This window comes from Heptranchias perlo, chromosome 15, assembly GCF_035084215.1.
Source record: "Heptranchias perlo isolate sHepPer1 chromosome 15, sHepPer1.hap1, whole genome shotgun sequence".
NCBI lineage: Eukaryota > Metazoa > Chordata > Chondrichthyes > Hexanchiformes > Hexanchidae > Heptranchias > Heptranchias perlo.
In genome coordinates, this window is record NC_090339.1 from 55,312,363 (window position 1) to 55,337,825 (window position 25,463).

The 25,463-nt window shown below is 43.2% G+C and overlaps 1 protein-coding gene across 6 annotated transcripts in view; it reads right to left on the bottom strand.

Annotated features, from left to right (window-relative positions):
• cd99l2 (CD99 molecule-like 2) overlaps window positions 1–25,463 on the bottom strand; it is a 120,515-nt gene that overhangs the window by 41,853 nt on the left and 53,199 nt on the right. For all 6 annotated transcript variants that reach the window (XR_010965798.1, XM_067997278.1, XM_067997277.1 and 3 more), the window contains 2 exons: window positions 14,992–15,048; window positions 8,011–8,052 (listed from right to left, as the gene is read on the bottom strand). Coding sequence is in view for 5 of the 6 variants with exons in the window: in XM_067997278.1 (XP_067853379.1) it covers window positions 8,011–8,052; window positions 14,992–15,048 (99 nt within the window). In the remaining variant the exon portion in view is untranslated. The remainder of the gene's footprint in view (window positions 1–8,010; window positions 8,053–14,991; window positions 15,049–25,463) is intronic.

The window sequence follows — 25,463 nt, forward strand, 5'->3', positions numbered from 1 at the left end:
TGGGGATGGAGGGGAGGGAAAAGTAGGGTAAACTTGAAAAATAGTGATCGAAATGTGATGGAGCGATTCAGAATAAAGTCCTTCACTGGTGGGACCTGGGTTTGAATCTAGCTCAGACAATTGGGATCTTCTTTCTGACAGCACTAAGGATCCTACATAAATGTGTTTGAGATGCAGACTGTTGCCAGTCGTTAAGGAGGTCAAGAACGAGGGGCCACAGGTACAAGGTTAAACATAAGAGATTTACAACAGAGGCAGGAGAAACTTCTTTATACAGAGTTCTCAGGCTGTGGGTTAGTGACTGAGGAAAAAACCCATGTCAACAGGCAAGGTAGATTGGATAGGTGGATGAAACAGAAGGGGTTGAACAGGGTGGGTAAATGTGATTTTAATTGTGTGGATGGTAAACATCCACAAGGACTGGTTGGCCCGAATGGTCAGTTTCCGTGTTGTAATTTCTATGTATTTACATGTCTCAACCCAGTTCATAATAGGCATGAGCCACGGTACAAAACTGGCCAGACAGTTTAGTTCCAATTGGAACTAGTGCGTTAGTTATGCTTAGTGAGGCCAAATGGTTGGCTGGTGTGGAAAATATAAAATGTTCTATTTGTGCATGTGAAAGGTTTCCTCTGAGGTTGGGGTTAACCTATGCTGTTTTGGCATACTCCACAGCTATCCCTCACTATAGTAGAGCTGAGAGGAACCCCTTCGACCACAAGGCCGTCAGACAGTAGTCGGCCCGGAACATTCCAAGAGTCCTGCAGGGAAAGGAGAGGGTGGATCCGGTCGGGCAGTTCCCTGACCAGACAGTCGATGTTATTTGGCAGATCGTCTCATCGCCAGAACTGACCAACAGGCACCAGGACCTGGCCTGGATGGTGGTGAGAAGGGCCCTCCCAGTGCGGTCCTTCCAACACCATCTCATCGCCACCGCGAGCTGCCCTCAAGGCTGCGGCGGGGACGAGACCGCCGTCCACCTCCCGATGATCTGCCCCTTCACGCAGAACGTGTGGACAGAGCTGCGTTGGTATCTGTGCCAGTTCATCCCCAACAGTTCGGTAACACAGGATGCTGTGCTCTACAGACTGTTCCCCAGGACACACCCCGAGGCAGATATCAACTGCGGCTGGAAGACCATCAACTCGGTGAAGGAGGCCCCTTGGTCTGCCTGAAACCTGTTGGTCTTCGAGCTGAAGGAGCTGTCCATGACCGAGTTGCTGACTGGCACACTCCAAGGTCCAGGAGTATGTGCTGTGGGACGCACTGAAGTGAGGTGTGGCCTACGCAAAGGCTCTATGGGGAAAGGCCACCATATAAAGCCACCCCACTTTATATTGTGCAGAATGTGTTAGAAGATATGTACTGTGTTTTGAATTGTAATAATAGGATTGTAATATGTACAATCTGTATTGTATTGGTTTAAACCACATTGCTTGGAATTATGTCCTTTTACATTGAACTGTGTATATCTTTAAATTTTATGAAATAAAGTATATTTTGAAATATAAAATAAACACTGGGTGCAAAGCTCCATGCTCCAGTGTTGACATCCCTCACCTTAGTGAGGGCAAGAAACCCATACAATTTCTTTTTTAAATTAAGGAAGAAAAAAACAGAAGTTAGGAATGTTTGCTGATCGTTGCATTAACGATGCTAATAACTGTTGCTGGCTCTGTGATCCTACCAATACCAGCGAGCAAACTATTCAAATGTACAACTTCTTACAGTTTATATCTGGCACCAAATGTAGGTCTGTTCATGTTGACCTTAACATGGAGGGGAGGGGAGGGGAGGGAAGAAGAGAGGGAGAGGTAAGGGGTAAGGGAGAGGGGGAGCATCCTCAGCGTACTGCTGCACAGCCGAACTGCTTTTCAAGGTAACTTCCAGGCTGCAACAATGAATACATGTAACACGTCTCCTTTATCAAGTCAATGCATTTAAGGGGAAGCTTGATAAGTACATGAGGGAGAAAGGAATGGATATGCTGATAGGGTGAGATGAAGCAGGTGGGAGGACGCTCACGTGGAGCATAAACACAGGCGTAGACCAGTTGGCCCGAATTACCTGTTTCTGTGCTGTAATTTCTATATAATTCTACGTAAAAAGTTCCTAGCACACATTAACTTTATTCATTTCATTTATACATTGAAACATTTCAAAAATGGATATTTTCACCTATGTTAACAACGGCTACCTTATGTCCAAGAGGTTATTTAGAATCTTCCTGTGGACTCAAATACAAGGGAGCACAGCAAATGATCCTGTAGTGATTGCCTTTTGCCTGTTGGTTGCAACTTTATCCACAGGATGCCTTTAGATGTACATTTCTTTTTTTAAAAAAACACCTCGTGTACATCTGCTACATTGGGTCAGGATTCCAAAACAGAATCTTTAGTGTATTTCTAAAAAAAAATTATCATTATTCATTTTCTTCCCAGGGAGCAAATGACTTCTTAATTTTCTTGTACCTTCTGTTTCTTCTCCAAAAACTGCACAGAATTGTTGATAGGATGAGATGAAGAAGGGTGAGAGGAGGCTTGTGCGGGGCACAAACACTGGCATGGACTTGTTGGGCTGAATGGCCCGTTTCTGTGCTGTGCGTTCTATGTAATTCTAGTGCGCAACACAGAAGCGCATCAGAAATGGCTGCAGTTGGTTGAATAAATATGAATCCATCCATGAAAACAGGCAAACCAGTACCTCATAGGACTGTGAGGTCAAGTGCACTGGCACCTACACTGAGTAGTGATAAAAAAAATTTTAGCTCGAAAAGGTGTGTTATTAAGTTTTACCTCTCCCTCCCAAGGGCAGGATGCCTGTAACACACAGAAAGCTGTTTAAATCACAAACAGAGGATGCATTTCAACAGGGTGCACCTGGGGACACCAGTAACAGAGTACCTGAGATCATCAGTGACTGGGGGCTGTGAAAAGCTTCTCCAAGCAGTTTGATGGCTATCAGGTAGGTAAAAACATGCCCCTGTAACTAGAAAAAGAGTGCAGAAAAGATTTACTAGGATGCTACCGGGACTTGATGGTTTGACTTAAAGGGAGAGGTTGGATAGGCTGAGACTTTTTCCCCTGGAGAGTAGGAGGTTTAGGGGTGATCTTATAGAAGTCTATAAAATAATAAGGGGCATAGATAAGGTAGATAGTCAAAATCTTTTCCCAAAGGTAGGGGAGTCTATAACGAGGGGACATAGATTTAAGGTGAGAGGGGAGAGATACAAAAGGGTCCAGAGGGGCAATTTTTTCACTCAAAGGGTGGTGAGTGTCTGGAATGAGCTGGTAGAGGCGGGTACAATTTTGTCTTTTAAAAAGCATTTGGACAGTTACATGAGTAAGATGGGTATAGAGGGATATGGGCCAAGTGCAGGCAACTGGGACTAGCTTAGTGGTATAAACTGGGCGACATGGACATGTTGGGCCGAAGGGCCTGTTTCCATGTTGTAAACTTCTATGATTCTATGAAATGTACTTTGAACATTGCACTTACACGCAGCCAAAGTGAATTTGTGCTTGGAACTGTGTTTTATTTTTAATTTCTCAGGATGTGGGTGACACTGGCAAGGCCCCGTTTATTGCCCAATCCCAGTTGCGCCAAGGTGGTGGTGGTGGTGGGCGGCCTCTGTATAACTGCGTAGCTTGCTAGGGCACTTCAGGGGGGCATTTAGATGCAACCAGGTGGTGCGGATTAGCTTCCCTGTCCCTGAAGGAGTGCGGTGGGATTTTCCAACAATCAGCAGCTTTCAAATGATCAGGTTTGTTGAACTCAGTTTCACAACTTGCCACATTGGGGTACGAGCTCACGATCTGCAGGTTGCTAGTCCACCGACATAACCTCTGCACTCCTGTGTAGAAGGTATGTGGAGCCTAGAATATTCATTTAAATTCTGACCACAAAAAAAAAGCTGCCCATAACCTTAAAGCCCAATTTAAAAAAATAGTTTGTTCACAAACCCAGTTCTTTATCAAGTTTTCTGATCTGTGTACGTTAAGTGTTCTGGGGGAAAACCTCATCTTGTGATACTGCATGACAGTTACTCTCAACGTGGATAGAGATATTGGGGGAAAATTGGATAGGGCATATTATTGGGTGGGGGTAGCATGATCCGCTATTACCCCGCGCCCGATGGCCCCTGCGTAGGCAGGACGAGACTTTTGTGAGGCCTGAGCACTTACCTTCAAGCAGCGTTCCGAATCAGCATTGACACGAGGATTCAATGTACTTCGCACTTACCACCAGCAGGGGGAAGCCCCAATCTCAAAGGCAGGGTGTCTCTTAAAAAGGTAGCTGGTACCTGTTACTTGCTGAAAGCATCCTCCAATCTGCACGCCAGACCTCACCAATCTGCCAATCTGAGTTTGTACCGGGCCTGCGAGAATGCATGCACCAAGGCTCTCTGCTGATGCACTAGAGGCCTTGGTGCAAGAGCTGGACAGAAGGAGGGACATCCTATATCCGCAGGGGGAGGGTAAGAGGCCCTCCAGACATATACCCAAAAGGCAGTGGGAGGCAGCGGGGGACGAAGTCAATGCCAGGCGCACAGCATCATGAACATGGATGCAGTGCAGGAAGAAGTTCAATGCTTTGACATGAGTGGTCAAGGTGAATGAGGTCAACTGTCTAGTGGCGTCTCCTACCAACTACACCACTAGCCGCATCCACTGCTCCATGTACTACACCCCTCATCACCCACACACTAACAGACCCTTTCCATCTGTACCAAACTCTTGCAATCAGATGTTTCCTCTCATTGTTACACATTACCACTGTTGCAAGCCGCCCACCCACAACTCACAGGCCACACATACTGGCAGCTATTCAACCATGACAGGCACATCACCCAGACACATGTCCTACTTTCTTGCAGGAGAAGGTGGCGCATATCAGAAGGCAGCAAATGGCAGTGGCATTTAGCCCCTCGAGTCTGTTCTGCCATTCATTGAGATCATGGTGGACCTGTGACCTAACTCCATATACCCACCTTAGACCCGTATCCCTTAATATCCTTGGTTCACAGGAATCAATTTCAGATTTAGAATTCATAATTGAGCTAGTATCAACTGCCGTTTGCAGAAGAGCGTTCCAAACTTCACCCACCCTTTGCGTGTTGAAGCATTTCCTAACTTCACTCCTGCACGACCTGGCTCTAAATGTTAGGCTGTGTCCCCCAGTCCTAGTATTCAAGTATAGGAGACTTCAAAAAGCAGTTACAAACGTCTCGGCAGCCAGAAGCAATAATCCAGACACTAAGCTGTAAATCCTGCTTGTTCCCTTTACACCATTCTGGGACTTATCACTTTAATTCAGCATTGCACACCGATTGTATCCATTTTCTCCTTACTTTACATGCTGCTGGCGATCACTCTTTGCGCACGCGCTAACTACTATGCCAAGATGCCTGCGCAGCCAAGACACCATCTTGAATGTTGAAGGCCGTGTAGCGCTGAAACAACGGGCGCTACATGACCGAATTTAGCACCCAGTGAACTGGTTGCAGCCTTCACACCATTGATTAAGAAACTGGATGTTAATCGGTTTGAGGCAGTGCCCTGAGGGCACAAATCTCAGATTTACACAGAGGCTATTCAGAGGAATCCTGATGACCTGGCCCACATTCTGTCTCAGCTAAGGCAAAAATCTGCCCAAATAGGATTGATTTCCCCCATTAACGTAAAGCTCACAAGTGAAAGTGCACAAGAAGTGACATAGTTCGTACAGCCCGACAGAAATGTTTTACTCAATGTACAAGTTTCCCAAAAGAGTCCCAAGCAGTTTGATCTCTAAATTGGTTAAGTGACCCTTTTTTAAAAAACCTCTCCTTCCTTCAAAGTGTCCAAGTTTTGTGTTGTTTCAATTGGAGTTAAAACTGTGGTGAAGCAAATTTTACAGTAATCCAATGTATTTGTTATAATTTTAAAACTTCTTCACCCTGTAACATGCCTTCACGTTCAGTATTCCCACTGAAACACAGTCTGTTTGATGTGGCAATTCATTAGCAGTATTAGAACCCATCTTAGAAGATACAAAATGGTATAAAATAGAATGTGACACATTGGCAGTTCAACCACAGTCATACACGATAATTCCTCATCCAGCGACTTTGTGACCTTGACTGCGCCCTTATGGAGAATTATAAACAAAGGCTTATTATGTCTCCTCATGGCGGGGGCGGAGAGGGAGTATGAGGATCTGTCACCTTGGGCCATGCTTGGACATCTCCCACAGCTATTCATAGAATCATACAGCACTGAAGGAGGCCATTTGGCCCATCGTACCTGGGCCGGCTCTTTGAAAGAATTATCCAATTAGTCTCAGTCCCTGCTCTTTCCCCTTAGAGATTGGCAGAGATCAGGGATCAGATTGGTAATCCTTATTTTTTTAAGCCAGGGAACAGTGTGGTGCAGAGGGAACATAAAGGGGTGGGAGAATCCATCAGAAAATTGAGAATTAAAGGGTGTATATTGGGATTATAAATACTAACAGTTCTTAAGTACAGGCTGAAAAAAATTCATTAGGCAATTCAGCCAGTTATAGAATGAATGATAAACTCTGTTCACATAGATTTGAGGTGCATAACGGATAAAGCTGGATTCAGTGACGAAGGACTTGAATTTATATCGTGCCTTTCACGACCTCAGGATGGCCCAAAGCGATTTACAGCCAATTAAGTACTTTTGAAGTGTAGTCACTGTTGTAATGTCGGAAACGCGGCAGTCAATTTGCACACAGCAAGATCCCACAAACAGCAATGTGATAATGAGCAGATAATCTGTTTTAGTGATGGTGGTTGAGGGAGAAATAGTGGACACCGGGGGAGAACTCCCCTGCTCTTCTTCGAAATAGTGCCGTGGGATCTTTTACGTCCACCTGACAGGGCAGACAGGCCCTCGGCTTCACTTCTCATCCGAAAGTGAAGTGTTGACATAAAAATCTTACATCACATTGAAGTATCCAAACCACATTCTCGTTGGATAAAACCAGTGTAAAGCGCTGATCTGAATTAACCAAGTGTTTATCGCTCCTCCCCCCAATACCAGCATTCTTACTCCCTCCAGGAACTTTCTGCAGCCTGAGTCCAGCAGATTTGCATATCGAACTACACACAGTAAATGTAGGAGTTCACAGGAAGTCTCAGAAAATCGCTTGCCCTATTAACAAAGAACAGTTGCATTTTCAGTTCAAGTCCTGGCCCTGACTCAACACCTTCCGATGTGGAGCAGTCAGTGCAGGCACCACGCACTGTTGATCCTGCTGCTACGCACCAGCACTAAACAAAAACCCATGGCATTTCAGTTTAAGTTTCATGTTTTACAACGTGCACAGATAGAGATTCATTGCATTTGTGCCACCCCTAAGTTCTATCGACGTGGCCCATGGTGGCAATGGTATTTTGCAGCATGCAAAGTCAGCATCACTTTTTCCTCCATTTGCACAGGCCATGTAACCAGTGAAGAAATGTCACCTTTAAGCCTCTCATGTCCTAGAAGCCCACTTTCTCTTCAGAAGTAATTCCAGCAGAGCACAATCATATGTTAATTAGATGATGATGATTATAAATCAATTGACAAAAATCTACCCATTCTGCAACTTTAATTCAATCAAGAGCCACGGACTGCCCTGGTCATCATAGCAACATACAGGATGCCATTCGGCCCATCATGTCTGTGTCGACTCTTCGAAAGAGATATCCAATTAGTCCAGCACTTTGCCCTGCAAATTTTTCCTTTTCAAGCATACGTCTAATTCCATTTTGAAAGCTACTATTGAATCTGCTTCCACCACCCTTTCAGGCAGTGCATTCCAGATCATTACAACTCGCTGCGCTAATGCAAATGAAATCTTTCTCACAAACGCTCTGGAAGCATTTTCTGCTGAGTTTTTATCCAGCCAACATAAAGCTGTGTGGAACCTTTGATGAAGTGAACACAAAGAGAATTAAGATATTTGAAGCAGTTCTTTCAATATTAAACTATGCATGATATTAGTGTTAAAAGCACGCACCTGTGCCTGTCCCACCTGAAGGATCACGAGGTTTTGCAGGAGCTGTAGAGAAAATAAACTGTTACTGATGTGTACTGCATTAGAGAAACACTGTAAAGATCCTGTAGATTACACTCACTCATTGTGTCCACTAGCATCTCCATTTAGCTACTGCAGAGTCAGCTACAAGTACTGGTATCATTTAGAAAAGCCAAGCACTTCTGAAGCAGTCCCATGGCATTGTGTTGGTTTAGCAATGCACTGTGCCAATAGAGTGGTTGAATGCAGCTTTGCATCCACAATTCCCACAAACTGAGTTTCCTATCTCCGTCAGGCTGTCAGGCAACAAAAAGAGGGGTGGGCAGGAAAGCAAAACACCTAAAGCATGAGTCACCTCAGGCTGCTCCTGCCCATCTCCTACTATCAGTTAGCAAGAAGCAACATTAAAGACTTAAGGTACAGGGGGAAAAAAAGAGGAAATTAAAAACCGTAAAACTCTGCATCAGTCTATGTCGTCTTACAGCGACAATCGTCAGGGGTGCAATTGTTGTACTTCATACGTTTTGGAAAAGTAGCCATTTTAGATATCTTGGAATACAAAATTAAAATCTCAAGTGAGGTGTGATGAATACTCAGACTAGCCTTACTTATAATTGGAAATAGATGATCATTTCTTGACTAAGCAAATGGACAAGCACGACTATAAACAGCCATAGTTGACAGTAAAGCCAATTCAGCAAGTATTTTGGAAATACATTACACAAACAGTAGCTGCTTGATAACTTAGAGTTACAACCACAAGGTGGAGACTGTTATCTAAATATAGCCTAAAACTGTCATGGTGAGATTTGAACTCATGTTCCATGGATTATTAGTTCAGGCCTCAGATTGCCAGTTCAGTAACATAACCACTACACTACTGTACCTGGTAACCATGTTCTGTACTGGTACAATAAAACCTTTCATATAACTTTGGGAATAAACAAGAGATAAATATCTGGAAAGTTATAGCGCAGCTTTGAACAATGTTATCATTCCCAGATCATCGCTGAATGGAGAATTTTTTAAAAAATTCTTGCTGGAAAGACTGGCATTTATTGCCTATTCCTAGTTGCCGAGAAGGTGGTGGGCCACTTTCTTAAAGTAATGGCGTGGCTTGTTAGGACACTTAAGGGGAAAATTAAGAGTCAACCACGTTGGTGTGGGGCTGGAGTCACATATAGGCTAGATCAGGTAAGGACGGCAGGTTTCCTTCCCTAAAAGGACATTAGTGAATCAGCTAGGTTTTTACGACAGCTTTTACTGATCCCGTTTTATTTTATTTCCCAATTTATTTAACTGAATTCAAAATTCTCAAACTGCCATGGTGGGATCTGAACTCACATTTTCTGGATTATTAGTCCAGGCCTCTGGATTAAGAGTCCAGCAACATAACCACTACACTATGGTACTAAGGAATGGAAAACACTCAAGGGTGGGAAGCCTGCGGTGAATACCTGTTTTTGAAGTGTGACTAAACGCATTTGCTACTTTAGCATGTGAACAGCAGCTGATTTCTGTAGTTAGGGAAAAGCAATTTTGCGGCATTTAAAGGGTGAGACTCTGAACCTGTCAGGGAGATTAGTGAAGGGCGAATTAAGATGCTAGAGATGAGCTCCAAATGAATTTGCTGATTCAAATCTGTCCCAATTCAAATCTACTCTGTCCCTTTAAGAAAATGATGCTATGCATGCAAAGTAGGATGTTTCACCTGTTCTGCTCCTGTGTGGATCATTCAAGTAGTCATCCCAAAGGGCTGGATACGAACTTACGAATTAAGAGCAGGAGTAGGCCATTCGGCCCCTCGAGCCTGTTCTGCCATTTGATAAGATCATGGCTGATCTGATTGCGACCTCAACCCTACTTTCCCGTCTACCTACTATAACCAATTATTTAGTTACAAAATAAAATTTGGTTGTAGTTACACTTTTGAGTTAATGAAGATATCTTTAAACTAATAATTTTAGATATTTGGGGTTAACAAAAACTACACTGTGCCCACTTCACAGGGTTCGATTGACAGGTAACTAGAGGCCTTCCAGCACGGGCAATTTTCATGCATTTTTTGACCATTTTCTGTTGTCGCCTTGTTACATCAGTCTGGATTCCACTGAACTTTACTGGGCTCTAATTACCCGTGGGATCTGCTTCTCTGAGTTCTTGCCAACTTGGAGATCTGTTTTACCACACCCATAATCGCTGACACTACAGTGTGGCTCTTTGAACTGCCTGCTAACCTGAAAGGGGGCTAGCAGGAGAATTTACTTATTGCACTCAATATTCCAGTCGGCATGCACAGGCTGGGTCTCCGTTACCCTCTGTTTTTCTCTCCTACATTTGGTCTATTTCAATTCTAGTAGTCTGAGAGAGCCGAATGCTTATCCCTTTAAAGCATCCGGCTTGAACCACCAAACACAAACAGGTAAGGGTGGTGGAACCTAATTGAAGAATAGGGACAATAATGTCTTTAAAGTGCTTTGTGTTCCCTCTTCTGCTCTCTCCTCATTTCTTTCCACTGTATAGTTTGCTGATAGTCTTTTGGTATTGCCTTTCTTTTTTAAAAACAGGATGGAAATAATTCCATGCAGCGAATCATTGGAAAATTAAACACTCACATCCCTTTCTGTCACTCCTTTCTCTCCCCCAACAAACACACAAAATGATGGTAGAGATGGTTTCGGAGAGAATTCAAAACAATGCCACAATTGGAATGATAAATATGTTTATTGGCAGCTCTCTCTTTCCAGGTTGAACGACGAACACGTTCCTAATGACTGCAGCTTTCGCAGGTGGAGCCGGCCCTCTGGTTGGAGGCTTAACAGGATTTAATGAAGAATATTTTTCAGATGGCTGAACCAGGGCAAGTGGAAATGTGATTCTAATTAGAGGCTTAACAAGAGGCAGAGGAGAATAAAACCAATTATGGAGACTGGTGTTTTAAGAATCACTCCAGCAGTTTACCAAGAGGTTACTCTGGGCCACAGCATCATTTCAATCCATAAGAGGGAAAGCCTTTAAACGCAAGTCCTGTACAAAAAAAAAACAGGTGATCACACCTCTCCGATCCTGCAGTTTGGATGCTGGTGGGCAATAGTCCAAATGAAAGTATTTTGTTCTTTTTAGCCTCTGGTATGTGTATATATAAAATATGACTTTATTTTGTTTCCCACCCTTCCCTGGAACTACGCTGGGAGGACTTTCTGAATGTGTCTGTGTGGAATCAAGTGTGAAAGATTCTAAGGTATGAATAAAGAGCCTACTCTGCCCTTTCATGCTCCCAGCAGGGGGCAGTGTTTTCAGGGAGCACAACACAGGAAGTTACAGGCTACACAGCCTATAGTGAGTTTTCGTCTATTTAATTTTTAAAAAATTCACAAGCTGTGCGCCCTCTGCTGGGAGTGTGGAATCAGCCCTACTGGACTGGTTGCTAGGCGTTCACAACTTGGTGAATTCGTAGTGGGGGGGGTGGTGGTGGAGGAAGGAAGGTGAAAAGAACAAGCCATTTTATTGTTTCACTTTGCCAGTATCTTTTGCAATAGTGCAGTGTTTCTGTGACCTTGTAGGCATGTAGAAATGCAGGAGCAATTCGGGTAATTATGCATTGTGTTGTAACCATTGACCAGTAGCAGACAGCTTGGTGTTCAGCCAAAGCAGTCTACACTGGACAAAAGCGAGATGTGAGATTTCCAGTCATGAGTAATAAACACAAGGTATCGCCTTGGGGCCAAAAACATAAGTATGGTTAAAAGCAGCAAGCTGTGTCTGTCACATGTACCACAGGGGAAAGCTAAGTGCCATTAATATCCTTCCCTCCTGGTCCTATTTCGTTCCTGGCTGTGAGATTTGTAAGTATTTTCTCTTGCTCTCAAGGGACAGCAAGTAAAAGACAACAGAGATCGGGCTATCCTAACACGTGCAGCAGTTGTGAAAGCCCTGTACAAAACGATAGCATTATAGTTCTAATAGGGGGTATTCCTAATGCTATGAATGCTGGGATAGCTCCAACTCCATCACAATGTCCTTCTTTCTCTCACTACCCAGCAAAATAAATGCTGGGAATTACCAGCATAATGCATACAGTCTCAAGTTCGCAATCCTGAATGATCTCTTTCATAAGGCTACTGATGAATGTTTGGGGGGAATTGGTAGAGCAGATTCTACTGCTATAAATGTATTCAGTACTTGGGAGCTTCAATGTGTATGTGAGCAGTGCAATAATAGGAAGCAGACTGCAGTAGAGGGGAAAGGGGAAGTTTTGATGAATCAACCAAGCTACTCTCCTGTACATCATAGTGGTTAATGGGAGCAGCAGGAGGCTGGAGGATGGTCCAGGAATAACTACAGAAAGGGAAACCTTAAAATTACTGCTGCAAAGTGACCGATCCTGGGCACCGTCCAACTGAATTCACGGCTTCAATGCCAGAGGGAATCACAGCTCTGGAAACGGAGCAGATTTGCTTCTGCCTTATGTAGTCAAACTGGAGGCATGTGTGTCCTAGACATTGCACACACTGGATTTGTTTCCTTGTTCTTGTTAATTTGTTTTTCTACAAACTTGTGCTGCTGGCTCCCTTGAGTGACCTTGGCTGCAGATGAGCAGATCCGATGCTGGCAGCTGCATCAGCCTCCTATTGAATCGTCTCTGGCGAGCCCTGTTAGGCTCCGTCTCTGGCACTATTTTGCTACCGCCTTGGCTGAAAGGAATGCCATGAGGTTAATCAGTAATGAAGAACTCCTTTATTGCAGTCTTGTGCTGTTCAGCGGTGTGGTCTTGCCCAAGCTGTGGCAACACTTTGGCCCTATTAGCACTAAGCTCGCATGCACTAGGCATTAGAGAAGCACCTGAGCAGACACATTTGTGTGTTGATAGTCCCATGAGCAGTACTCTAATAAGACTGCACTTTCATTAACTTCAATTCAGATACGGAAATGGAGGAGCAGATATAGTTTAGTCAACACAACAACAGCTCCCTCCCCCGCACCCCCACAACCAACCAAAAGTCCGCATTTCAATAAACCCAAATGCAGCAAAAATAAATCTACTGTTCCACCCCATTGATAGATTCTTATTCATCTGCCCAGCAATATACTACGTGTGTGCACGCATATTCAGAAACGTGCTAAAGGCCCACAGCATCATAACCAACTCATTTTGTTTGACATACAGGGCATTGTTCCAATGGTGCGATGAGGAAGGGGCCATCACGGAATACATGAGCTAAGAACACTGATGTGCTGTACTGTTAACACTATAAATGCAGGTGAATGTGTCTTGCATCTGTTTTTAAGAATATATCAGAAGGTGTAAAAAATAAACTGGTTCATTTAGCAGCTGGTGCTCTTCCCTGTTTAAAAAATTAGATATCCCCTCGATGACTAACGTCATGACTAATGCTGGTTCCTTCGATGAGAAAAATAGACTAGGGGCAGATCCGGATGCAAAGGGGGGAAAAAACAGGCCTGCATTTGGCAGTTGTCATTTAATATATAGATAAATATAGCGTTATGCACGTGGGTAGTGCTATCACCAAGCATGTGTATACCATGCAGGGATGCGAACACAAGATTGTTCAGCGGGAGAAAGACCTAGTACATGAATCTCTTACGGTTCACGACCAATCCCGCAAAGCTATAGCAAAAAGCAAGTAAGAATATTAGGATATATTGCTAGGGCAATAGAACACAAAACAAAAAACATTATACAGTCCTTGTACAAGACATTGGTTAGGCCTCATCTAGAGGCCAGTTTTCATCTCCTCACGTGGTGGGTGTTACCGAGGCCCTAGTTTAAAGACCCTTAGTTAGCACTACAGGGCTGGAGAGCCAAGTCTTTTTACTCTAGAAAAGCACTGACTTCAGGGGGATTCGATTGACATCTTTAAAATAACAAAAGAATTAGATTCGGTCCATGTGGACAGGCTATTTGAATGAGAGGGGTTAGGGAGGACCAGAGGACATCCATATAACATACAAGGTTAGATGTCAGGAGGGGTTCCTTTTCAAAGAGGGTCGTCGACCTTTGGAATAAGTTGCCGGCTGGTGCTGTGAGTGTGGATTCATTGCAAGCATTCAAAAGGGAGTTGGATGAGTTCTTGGCTGGGTTGACATCAGAATGTTCAAAGGGTAGGTGGGTCATTGGTTGATGCGTCTCCCGGAACTTATCTGATCGCCTTTGGAGGTCGGAAAGGAATTTCCCCACCACTCCCTGAATTATTTCTCTTATTTTGCCCCTCTCAGGAGATGACATAGCTGTTCGTTTGGTGGGGGTGGATGGGGCGGAGCGCAATGAGGGTCATGGTGTGATTGGAAAACCTAGGCCAACATTTTTATGGGTTGGCTATAGGAAAACCCTTTCTCAAATGTGGTCAAAAATGGTATTTGTTTTGAGCGAGATGTCTAGCTAATGTTAAGCTGTATGGTCATTCAATGGACTACTTTCAACCGAACCCACACTCCGCGTTTACTGAAAACATTATTTGTTCCATTTCGCTAGGCCATACGACAACTACAGATCCCAGGCCTCAGTCAATACTATTCTAAAATAACTTTGGCTCTTCCCTGCCCCTGCCCCTGCACCCCCTCCCCACCATTAACTTGTTGAGGTGACCATTCTTATTGAAGGGAGCATGCACAAAGTTTTTGTGCAGTTTCTGGTGGAGTCAGGTATCAAGTCCAATATGCAGTTTGGGGTAAATCTGTTAACATGTTACAGTGCTACAGGTTTAGTGCTCAAGGATTTCAATGCTGTTACACACTATTGTTAGAATGTGAACAAACACCAGCATTGTGTGATTTTAAAATAGTGCAGGTTCCTGAAGTAGAATCCTGGACTTTTTAAAAAGAGAACTATAGTTTCGAATTTGGGTCAGAATCTCCATCTTGTGAAAACTCTTTGACCATTGACCTTCAGTATTTCAGACAAAAGAAATGCTCACCAAGATCCTCATCATTCAGGAAACTTACGTGGCTTTGGAGTGGGGTTGTCAGAGAGGGCATCAAGCAAGTCAAAGTCATCACCACCTAAGATTAAAATAAAATGTAAAATATCAGATGCATGTTACAAGCATTTCATCAAGTCTATTTTTGACAGGTCATGGTTAAAGTCAATGGGCGGGAACCTTTTGCCAATGGGACAATGGAAGTTGTCCCCACGGCATGCTCAGATGACGAACGCCATATTGTCCAACCACTGCCTCAGGCAGGATAGGCATCATTGAGAAGGTTTCTTCCTCAAGCTGATGGCAAACCCATGGAATGCCAATGCTTCCTGGCAGTGCCCTTCAGTGCGCACGAGACTGGAGGATTCAAAGCAGTTTTGAAAGTTTGCAGATATCATCCATTTAAATTCCTGGGATGAGAGAGTTGTCCTATGAGAGATTGAGTAGAATGTGCCTATACTCTCTGGAGTTCAGAAGAATGAGAGGTGATCTCATTGAAACATAAAAGATTTTGAGGGGGCTTGACAATGTAGATGCTGAGAGGCCATTTCCCCTGGTTGGAGTGTTTAGAACTAGGGGCCATTGTCTCAGGATAAGGGGTTGGCCATTTAGGACCGAGATGAGGAGAATTTTCTTCACTCAGAGGGTTGTGAATCTTTGGAACTCTCTACCGCAGAGGGCTGTGGATGCTCAGTCATTGAGTATATTCAAGGCTGAGATAGATCGATTTTTGGACTCTAGGGGGAATCAAGGGATACGGGGATCGGACGGGAAAGTAGAGTTGAGGTCGAAGATCAGCCATGATCTTATTGAATGGTGGAGGAGGCTAGAGGGGCTGAATGGCCTATTTCTGCTCCTTTTTCTTATGTTCTAAATAGACTGTGGGCACACTTCTTCCCTACTTACCCAAACTAACCGGTAATGGGCAACCTCCTTGACACGTCAAGAGTAAATCACAGCATCATCTAACACAATATGTTACTCGTATTTTCAACAATGTCAAAAAGGTGCTTGCAGTAAGCACTGGGCTCTTCATGGAAATTTTCTACACATATGTAACTTGAGTGGTCACCACTTGTTATTCTTATCGAGATCATAGCAAACCATTTTTTCGAAGTCATAGTCTTATTCATTTTCATTGTAATTATCTGGTTATTATGCACACTGTATATACATAATTCATTACATGTGCATTGATTATTCTGTGACCTCCTACAGCATCAAATCAATACTCAAAATCTGTTCTAAATGGCCTGCAGCAAACTTGCACCCAAGGATGAAATATAATCACATAATAATGGAATATACCATGTAACTGAGACAAACTACATTGCATGCTGCAGTTAGATGGATAATGTTCCAGGGTTAAGTTAATAGCAAAGCTAGTCACATTCAAATTTCTCACCATTACTTCCATCCATCACTTTGTTCCATGCCCCGCCTCCCCCTTGCCAGTGTAAAAAGGCCCCTTGCCTTTTGTGTGACCTCTGAGCTGCGTAGACTGCAGTCTCCCCGAACTACTATGAGTGCCGTTTCCTGATTCACCAGCGGGAGGTGTGCTCACAGAGGGAAAGGCTAGCAATCCCAGTCTTTCCTTTCACGAGAGATAGAAATTAAAGCAATAGCATCTTGAAGGAAGAAAAAAAATGTCTGGCAAACCTTTTATCTAAACATACTGATGAGGATGGTGTCTCTTTAACGTTGCTGAATTAATAAAATGTTTACAACAGTAGGCTTTGTTTCTGTTCATGATGCCACACTGGAATAGGACATTATAGCCCTGATAGGCCATTATAAAATCAAGAACAACATTTTTCACATCTAAAACTGTAGTGAAGTTTTGAGAGAGAGAGCACGCCCAGGAGAGAAGGAATAGACCAGTGCAATTGTTGAAATATTGTAAAGAACACTTAGGATTGCTATGATCTTAACTTTTTTTTTGCCAAATTTTCTCCCATCCTGCTTTCATGGAGGGATGGGCTCACGTTAATGCACAGCCCCACCAGAGGTGCTCCAGTACCTCACTCAAGTGGCCACTCTCTGTTTGGGAGACCAAACAGTGAGTTATTAGGTGGTTTTTCACAGCTGAGCCCAATCTGTTCTCTCCAGACATCCACACATGCACTTTCTAGCTAAGGATAGGATTTAAGAGCAGGTAATCTGCTGAGTTTTTAAAAAAAATCTCTCCTCGCTAGCCCAGCGATGCTGAAGCCTATTGTAACTGCCCCTACCGCTACCCAACGCAAATCAGCTAGCAAGGCATAGGCCAGGAAAGTCAGTCATCGAGGAACATCTTACATAAATAACCTCTTCTTGTAAAGTAAAATATGCATAAACAGTCAACCACTAGCACTCTTGACATAAGGAGTATGTGCACCCCCACTGTTATCATACAGACTGTCTCGGCATAGTAAGCCACAGTGCTAAAGCAGGGCAGCTGGCCAAGTTTGTGAGCTGTGTATAGTACTGCAACACGATAGGACTATGATCTCATAGCTGGAAGGATGCCAGTTCATTCTTTTGTTGGCTGCCTTGTAACTTATCAAATAACCATAATTGTAAGTCTGACATATTTATAATTTATACATGCAATCGTTCACTGAGTTATCCTAACCGGCAAATTTATTTCATGGTTTGTATTTTTCAAACAGTTACTAGACTGACATTTTTCCTGCTAAAGATGTGGCAATGTTATGGCTGTCGACCTGTGCTGACTTCAGTCAGACTTGCAGTAGAGTTTTTGATCTGATCTTCTGCATCCATTTTCCTCCCCCCACTAGTACAACCATTATTGGGCAAAAAATTCAAATAAGTAGCCTTAAATTGCATATTAAGCACCAAAACATGTACAGTTGCACATAGTAAAGCTTGGAACTCGAATTCAGATCATTAGTATTTTCATTAGTAACAAAACAGAATCCTAAATGTAACGTGTGAGAGATAGAGAATACAAGAATTGACAGCGTGTGGAGGAGAGCTTGTGCTGTTCCTTTGGTGGTGAATTGAAGCAATCTTGTTCAACTCTTAGCAAAAAATTCCACATCTAGCCCCCATTTCTATTCCCCTTCCCTGGCTGCTTGCTCAGGCTGAACCCAACAGTGCACAGATTTGGTGTCCTCTTTCACCCTGAGTTTAGCTTCAAACCATACATCCATCATCAAGACAGCCTAGTTTTACCTTCACAGCATCACCTGCTTCCGCCTTTGCCTTTACCTCACCTCTCCCCCCCCCACCCCCGCCCCCCACCCGCTGCAGAAATCCTCACCTAGAACTTCCGGGCTCAACCAACATTTCTCCTCACTAACTACAGCCCGTCAAAAAGTCCCTCATCCGCATCTATCCTGCGCTAAGAATAGAAGATCGAAGGGTGATCTGATCGAGGTGTTTAAAATGTTAAAAGGACTCAATAGGGTAGATAGAGAAATTATCTCCTCTGATGTAAGAAACAAGACCGAGCGAACATAATCTTAAAATTAGAGCTACGCCATTTAGGAGTGAAAGCACTTCTTCACACAAAGGATAATAGAAATATGGAATTCTCTGCCCCAAAAAGCTGTGGAGGCTGGGGTCAATTAGGGCTTTCAACACTGAGATCGATAGATTTTTGTTAGGTAAGGGTATCAAGGGACATGGATCAAAGGCAGGTAAATGGTGTTGAGCTCCAGATCAACCATGATCTAACTGACCGACGGAGCAGGCTCGAGGGGCTGAATGGCCTACTCCGGTTCCTATCTTCCTAAGTCCTGCTCTCCTATCCTTCCCAACCGCCGCAGTCTCCTCAACCCCAAATCACCTAATTTACGATCCTGTCCTCGCTTACAAGTCGCCACCCCTGCAAACCCCTCCAACCCTACACACACCCTCTATTCTTCCAACTCCTTTGCACCACCTCCCTTTGATTTACTTTTGGTCCCACAGCCTTCGGCACCTCTCAACCCCTCCATCTTGCTATGCCTCTCCCCTCCTTCAAAAGACTTCTCAAAACTTACCTCTTTAACCATATCTCCAGTCACCTCCTCTAACTTTTCTCACACCACTGATTGGCATCTGTTTTCACCTCTGTGAAGCACTTTGGGATGTTTGACTACGTTGGCGGCACTGTATAAATGAACATCGTTGCTGCTGATTAATTGCTGACTCACTGTTTTATTCAAAGCATGCAACTTATACACATCTGGAGCCATTTCACTGTGATGCTATCACATACAGGCGGGTGTACAGTGCCACACAGCTTTAAATTTTGGTGTTAACATTAAATAAATCAGTTTATGTAACTGTGGAATTATAGTACCAGGCAAGGAATATATCCTTTAGAAGTCTCTAGTATTAGGATCTCAAGAGGGGAATAATAGACTTGATTTTCAATGAGTGCGAGTACATTATTGATTGAAAAGCTCAGTACTATAATTAATTGTACACAAGTTCCAGTGCAGCTATTACATTGGCAGCTACCCAACAATGTGGACGATTTCCCAGGTATGTTCTATCCACAAATAAAATGGATAAATCTAACCCAACTAATTACCACCCTATCAGCCTCCTTCTAATCATCAGTCAAGGGAATGAAGGAGTCATCAATAGTGCCATTAAGTAAAACCTTCTCACCAATAACCTGCTCGCCAACTCTCAGTTCAGGTTGTTCAATAACGACTCAGCTCCAGATCCCATCACAGCCTTGATCGAGACGTGGATGCAAGAGCTGGATCTCAGAGGACAGTGTCGCTCCTCAACATCAAGGCAACATTTGACCGTGTATGGTGTCAGAAAGCCCTATAGAAATGGGGGTCAATGGAGGTCAAAAGGGAAAACCCTCTAGTAGCTGGAGTCAACCCCAACACAAAAGGAATGTTGTGGTTGTCGGAGGCCAATCACCACAGCCCCAGGATATTATTTCAGGAGTTCCTCAAGCAAGCATCCCTCGGTCCAACCATCTTCAACTGCTTCATCAATTACCTTCCCTCCATCGTGTCAGAAATGGCGCTGTACACTAACAGTTCCACAGTGTTCATCTCTTCACAACTCCTCCAAGAAGGAAGCAGACAAAGTGAGCCTACAGAAGACCTGGATAACATCCTGGCTTGGGCTGACAAGTGGCAGGTAACATTTATGCCACATAAGTAGCAGGTATTAATAATCTCACAAAAGAAAGCCCAGCCATCTCTTCTGACCGTCAACAGCACCAACAACATTTTGGGTGTCACTAGTGACAAGAAGCTTAATGAGACCAGCCATATCAACACCATACTCATCACATGCATGCATGGGTGTAACTAACATAATCCAGAAGAGAGCAGTTCACTTAATCAGCACCCCTCCCATTAGACTTAATATCCACCCCCTTCATTACCAACGCACTCGATCTATTGCAGAAACTCACCAAGGTTACTTCATGAGCACCTCCCTCACATATGACCTCTACCACCAAGATGGGCAAGAGCAGCAATGTTGTGGGAACACCATCGTGACTTGGGCACATATTGCCGTTCCTTCATAGTCTCCGGGTCAATATCATGGAATTCCCTACCTAATATCCTCATGGGAGCACCATCACCACAAGGACTGCAGTGGTTCAGGGAAAAAAGTCCAAGATCACCTTCTCAGGGCAATTAGGGAGGGGCAATAAATGCGGACTTACCTACATCATGAGAACAAATATAAGGCAATCCTATTAATAATGTTACAACTTTATATTGAGTGACATTTTGTTTAGGGCCACTGAAAGTAATCACTAGTTATAATAAAGATTTACAAATATTGCCAAATGAAAATTCGGAAGATTAGCTAAAGTTGATTACTTCATTGAAAAACTTAAGTGCTGGGTCAAGGCCCAAGGCCCACAATACAGACCACCATCAAGGTTGAACTCGTACCTGTTCAACTTGAATTGGCCCAGCTCTTGGACCCTAATCCCCTACCCAAACCAAAATTGCTGGGTCAATGGAACAACGCAGATTCCGCTGTGTTTAAAGTTTGTGGTGTTTCTTTTTTTTTGAAAAAAAGGTACTTTTCTTTTTTTTTGCAATAGTCCAGCATTTTTATTACTTTAGTACAAATTACAGGATCCGTTGAGGTTTACAAAGGCATAGGGGCAGGTCCACATGGCACTCCCTCAGTACCACACTAGGGTGTCAGCCTAGATTTTGTGTTCAAGTCTCGGGGGTGGGACTTGAACCCACAACCTTCTGAAAGAAAGGCAAGAGTGCTAGCCACCGAGCCACAGCTAACACAGAGACTGTGGCCCCCAAAATATCTCTGACCGTGGCAGCCTGCGCAATGTTTCGGATGACAAACTTCTTAATGGCTTTGACCTTGTGGATGCAGCAGGCACAGTTTGTACACTTGGTGGGCTGGACATGGCCATGGCCCTTCTTGACACGTCAGTTACTCTTTCGCTTGAGAAAGCAATTAGTCTATCTTCTAATTAAATAATTGGCTGATTTAAAGCACAACTGCAGCTCGGCCAGATCAACAGGATCAAGTTCAGATAGTTCGGTACTTTTTTCAATTAAATGTAAACAGAGCCTCGAAATGTCCTCCTGCACCCGAGGAGCAATGCAAGTGCAATCTGGTGTAGATTTAACTCAACCCTGTACCATGCTAACTTCAATTAGTGCTACCCTGGTTGCAATAGAATCTTTGAAGTTTCAGTACAGAAGGAGCCATTCAGCAAAATCTTGCCAGTGCTAGCTCTCCTAATAGTTATCTATTCTAATCCTATTCCCTTGCTCTTTCCCTGTAACCTTTAATATTTTTAAATGTTTCATTCCCTTTTAAATGTTGCAATGCTTGGGCTTTAATAGCCACTCATAGCAAAGCATTCCATATCCTAATAATCCTGTGTGAAAAAAATACTTCTAACCCTCCTCCTTTAAGCTTCTAGTCGTAACTGTGAATTTATGTCCCTTTGTTGCAGATTCACAGAGCAGTGGAAATAATCTTTCCCCATTTACTGTCTCAAAGCATTCAAAATTTGAAGAATTCTATTAGATTCCCCCTTAACATTCTCTGCTCCTAAATGCAGCATTAGCTGAAAAGGGAACATAATTATATCCCCCCACCTCTGGTATTATCCTAGTAAATCTAAAAGCATGCACATGTAAAACCAGACTCAATGAAAAATCCAATTATGAGGTTTGGAGGTTCACTATTTTATGTCGTACCATTATCGTAGAGTGTAAAGTAACAGTAGCAAAACTGAAGAGGACCATGTCCCCAACCCATCCACAGAGTAGTTGATATCAAGTGTAGACCCCTGAATAATTCCTCATTCTATCATTTGTCTGATTTCAAGTATGTTAAATCCACAAGAATTTGTCCAGGTTTGTGTATCAAATCAGCACTGTAATTTAAATCCATGTGGGCTCAAATTTCTAAAACTGCCCCCACAGTGACAAACTATCTGAAATGCCTCTCTATTGCATACGACTGCAGATTATAAATCAAGAGTGTACCATAAGAAACCATGGGACTCAGTTGTGCCCAGAATTGAGCAGCTCAATTTTCCACTGCTCCCTCGCTGTGCATTTTGTTTATATTCCATGTAAAACAACAGCAGCAGTCATTATGTAGATTTTACCCAGTGTCCTGAGAGCAAGACTGTACAGATATTCATCTCTTAATCTTCAGAGAGGCTAGGCCACCAACTTTCTTCATCAGTGAAGTGGATCCTACTGTGATTGCGTGAACTACAGCTTAGCTGATCTGTTCAAAATAGAGACTGTTAGAGAAGGACTCCTGAAAGCCAGCTTCCATGTGGAATTCCAAGTTTTCATGTAATTATTGAACCGCCGCAAATCATCGACTCCCACCTCAGGCACATTCCCCAGATTCGCATCCCAGGCAGGTTGCTAGTTTGACCCTCAACATGCAGGTCCTTTACTAGGGGAGCTTGGACAAACTAAGCCATCTAAAAGAAAGCAAGAGGTTTTCATCAAAGAAACAAGCAGCGATTCAATCTCCTAGAAGTAAAGAACTAACTGGATGATGTGTAGGATTTATTTTAATGGGAACAACTTGGGCAACAGGAAATTGAATTATTAACAGAAACAAGCAAACGAAAAGTAATGTTGGAGAATCTGTTCCATAAGGGGTCACAGTAAAAATGTGTGTAAATGGAGGGAAGAACATCTAAAAGATGTCCTGTAACTGCAGCTGGTGGTCATTTAGCTGTAGTAGATACGAGCCTTTTTTTCAGGTCAGTTGCATTACAGGGCCTTTCATGAGTTGTACCTTCAGATTCCAAGTAATCCTTTCCTACTCCACCCAGTCAGTAAACTGTCCCCTTTCTTTTCCTTGATGTGGAGATGCCGGTGATGGACTGGGGTGTACAAATGTAAGGAATCTTACAACACCAGGTTGTAGTCCAACAGTTTTATTTGAAAATCACAAGCTTTCAGAGGCTTCCTCCTTCGTCAGGTGAGTGTGGGATTCCATGAAAGGGTACCGCATATATAGTCAGAGAACAATGCCTGATGATTACAGATTATCTTTCCAACTGCCTGTTATCAAGGCAATCAAAAGAGTTGAATAGTGTTCAGACAGAGAGACATTACATACCAGACTACTGAATATACAAATGGTCAGAACCCAAAGACAGAGAGGGAGAGGGAGAGGGAGAGAGAAACACCCGAAAGGAAGAGAAAGAGAATGACCAGTTGTATTAAAAACAGATAACTTTTTTTTTCGAGACCATGCAGACACTGCGACAACGGATGAACGGACACCGCGCAACAATCGCCAGACAGGGGGGTTCCCTCCCAGTCGGGGAACACTTCAGCAGTCAAGGACATTCAGCCACCGATCTTCGGGTAAGCGTTCTCCAAGGCGGCCTTCGAGACACAAGACAACGCAAAATCGTCGAGCAGAAATTGATAGTCAAGTTCCGCACCCACGAGGACGGCCTCAACCGGGATCTTGGGTTCATGTCACGCTACACGTAACCCCGCCAGCGAAAAAAAAGTTATCTGTTTTTAATACAACTGGTCATTCTCTCTCTCTCTCTCGGTCTTTGGGTTCTGACCGTTTGTATATTCAGTAGTCTGGTATGTAATGTCTCTCTGTCGGAACACTATTCAACTCCTTTGATTGCCTTGATAACGGGCAGTTGGAAAGACCAGGTTGTAATCACCAGGCATTGTTCTCTGACTATATATGCGGTACCCTTTCATGCAATCCCACACTCACTTGACGAAGGAGGAAGCCTCTGAAAGCTTGTGATTTTCAAATAAAACTTGGACTATAACCTGGTGTTGTAAGATTCCTTACATTTCTTTTCCTTGGGTGGTCCATAAGGACCGGGTCCATCCACCAGCTTAACCTTGGTCTCGATCATCAATTGATAGTATTTAACAGACTGAAGATACCTCAGTGTTATTGGTAATGAATTGCTGGCCAGCAAATCATCTGGCCTTGTCTTTAGCGTTTTTTTAAAAATTGTTTCCACCAGGATGTCCCAGAGATGCAATGTGCACATTTAATACGGGGACAGTGTTTCCAGTTAAATCCCGCTGTCTGCATTGTGTAGTAACTTCAGTTTTCAAAACTTAGGTTCAGGAAACTTGGAGAAACAGAAATTCAGACGGCCAAATTTTAATTAAAAATTCAGAGATTCCTGGTTAAATACAGCAAGTTGGCATCCTCCTTATTCATTTCTACCATGGTAAAATTTGTTGTGCATTGCCAAAGGGGAAGTTCTCTTAGTCATGTCACAATGTTATAGTTCACACAAACTGCAGTGTAAAAGTAAGAATTACTGAGCAACACACTTATACTTTGCTAGAACTATTCTGCAGCAGCTATTACAGCCATGTTACCTCTTATTTCAATCTTAAATTGTTAATTGTGGTTCTGCTAAACACTTTAATAGCCACTTATTTGATTGACTGGCTTAAATTGCCTCAATTACCAGATGTTCTTTTCCACTTCTACATTGAAATCTTTGGCTCTCTGCCCACTTCATCTCATCTTAATTCCTCTTTATCCCTCATTTATTCTGGCAAATCAGTTTCTACTTACTAAATGGCAAGGTGTCGCCTCAACGTACATGAGTTATTTTTGTTAACAAAAGATAACTTTCACTTCAATTAACCTTTCACAAACTGTCTGGTTAAGTGAAGATTTGGACTGCTCCTTAAACATCATTGTCAAGAGTGGTGAGTGTTTACTCTGGGTCACAGTTGGTGAGTAGGATTCTATTCCCCAATCTGTAGTTGGTTAGAAAGTTACACACTCATATTTAGGGTTTGTGTCCTATAACCTTTTAGAATTTTCCTTAGCTATCAGGTTAAAAAAACATTTTGGGAGTATCTCACAACCATTCCAACTTCTTTTTGAAGTTTCATTTTGGATCAGTGGTAGCATTCTTACTGGTGTCAGAAGGTCATACGTTCAAGCCCCACTCCAAGACTTGAGCACAAAGGCCTGGAGTTTCCACAAAGATATCAGTGCAATCTGGGTGGAATCGACTGAAACAGTGCAAAAGATTGCGGCATTTAAAAC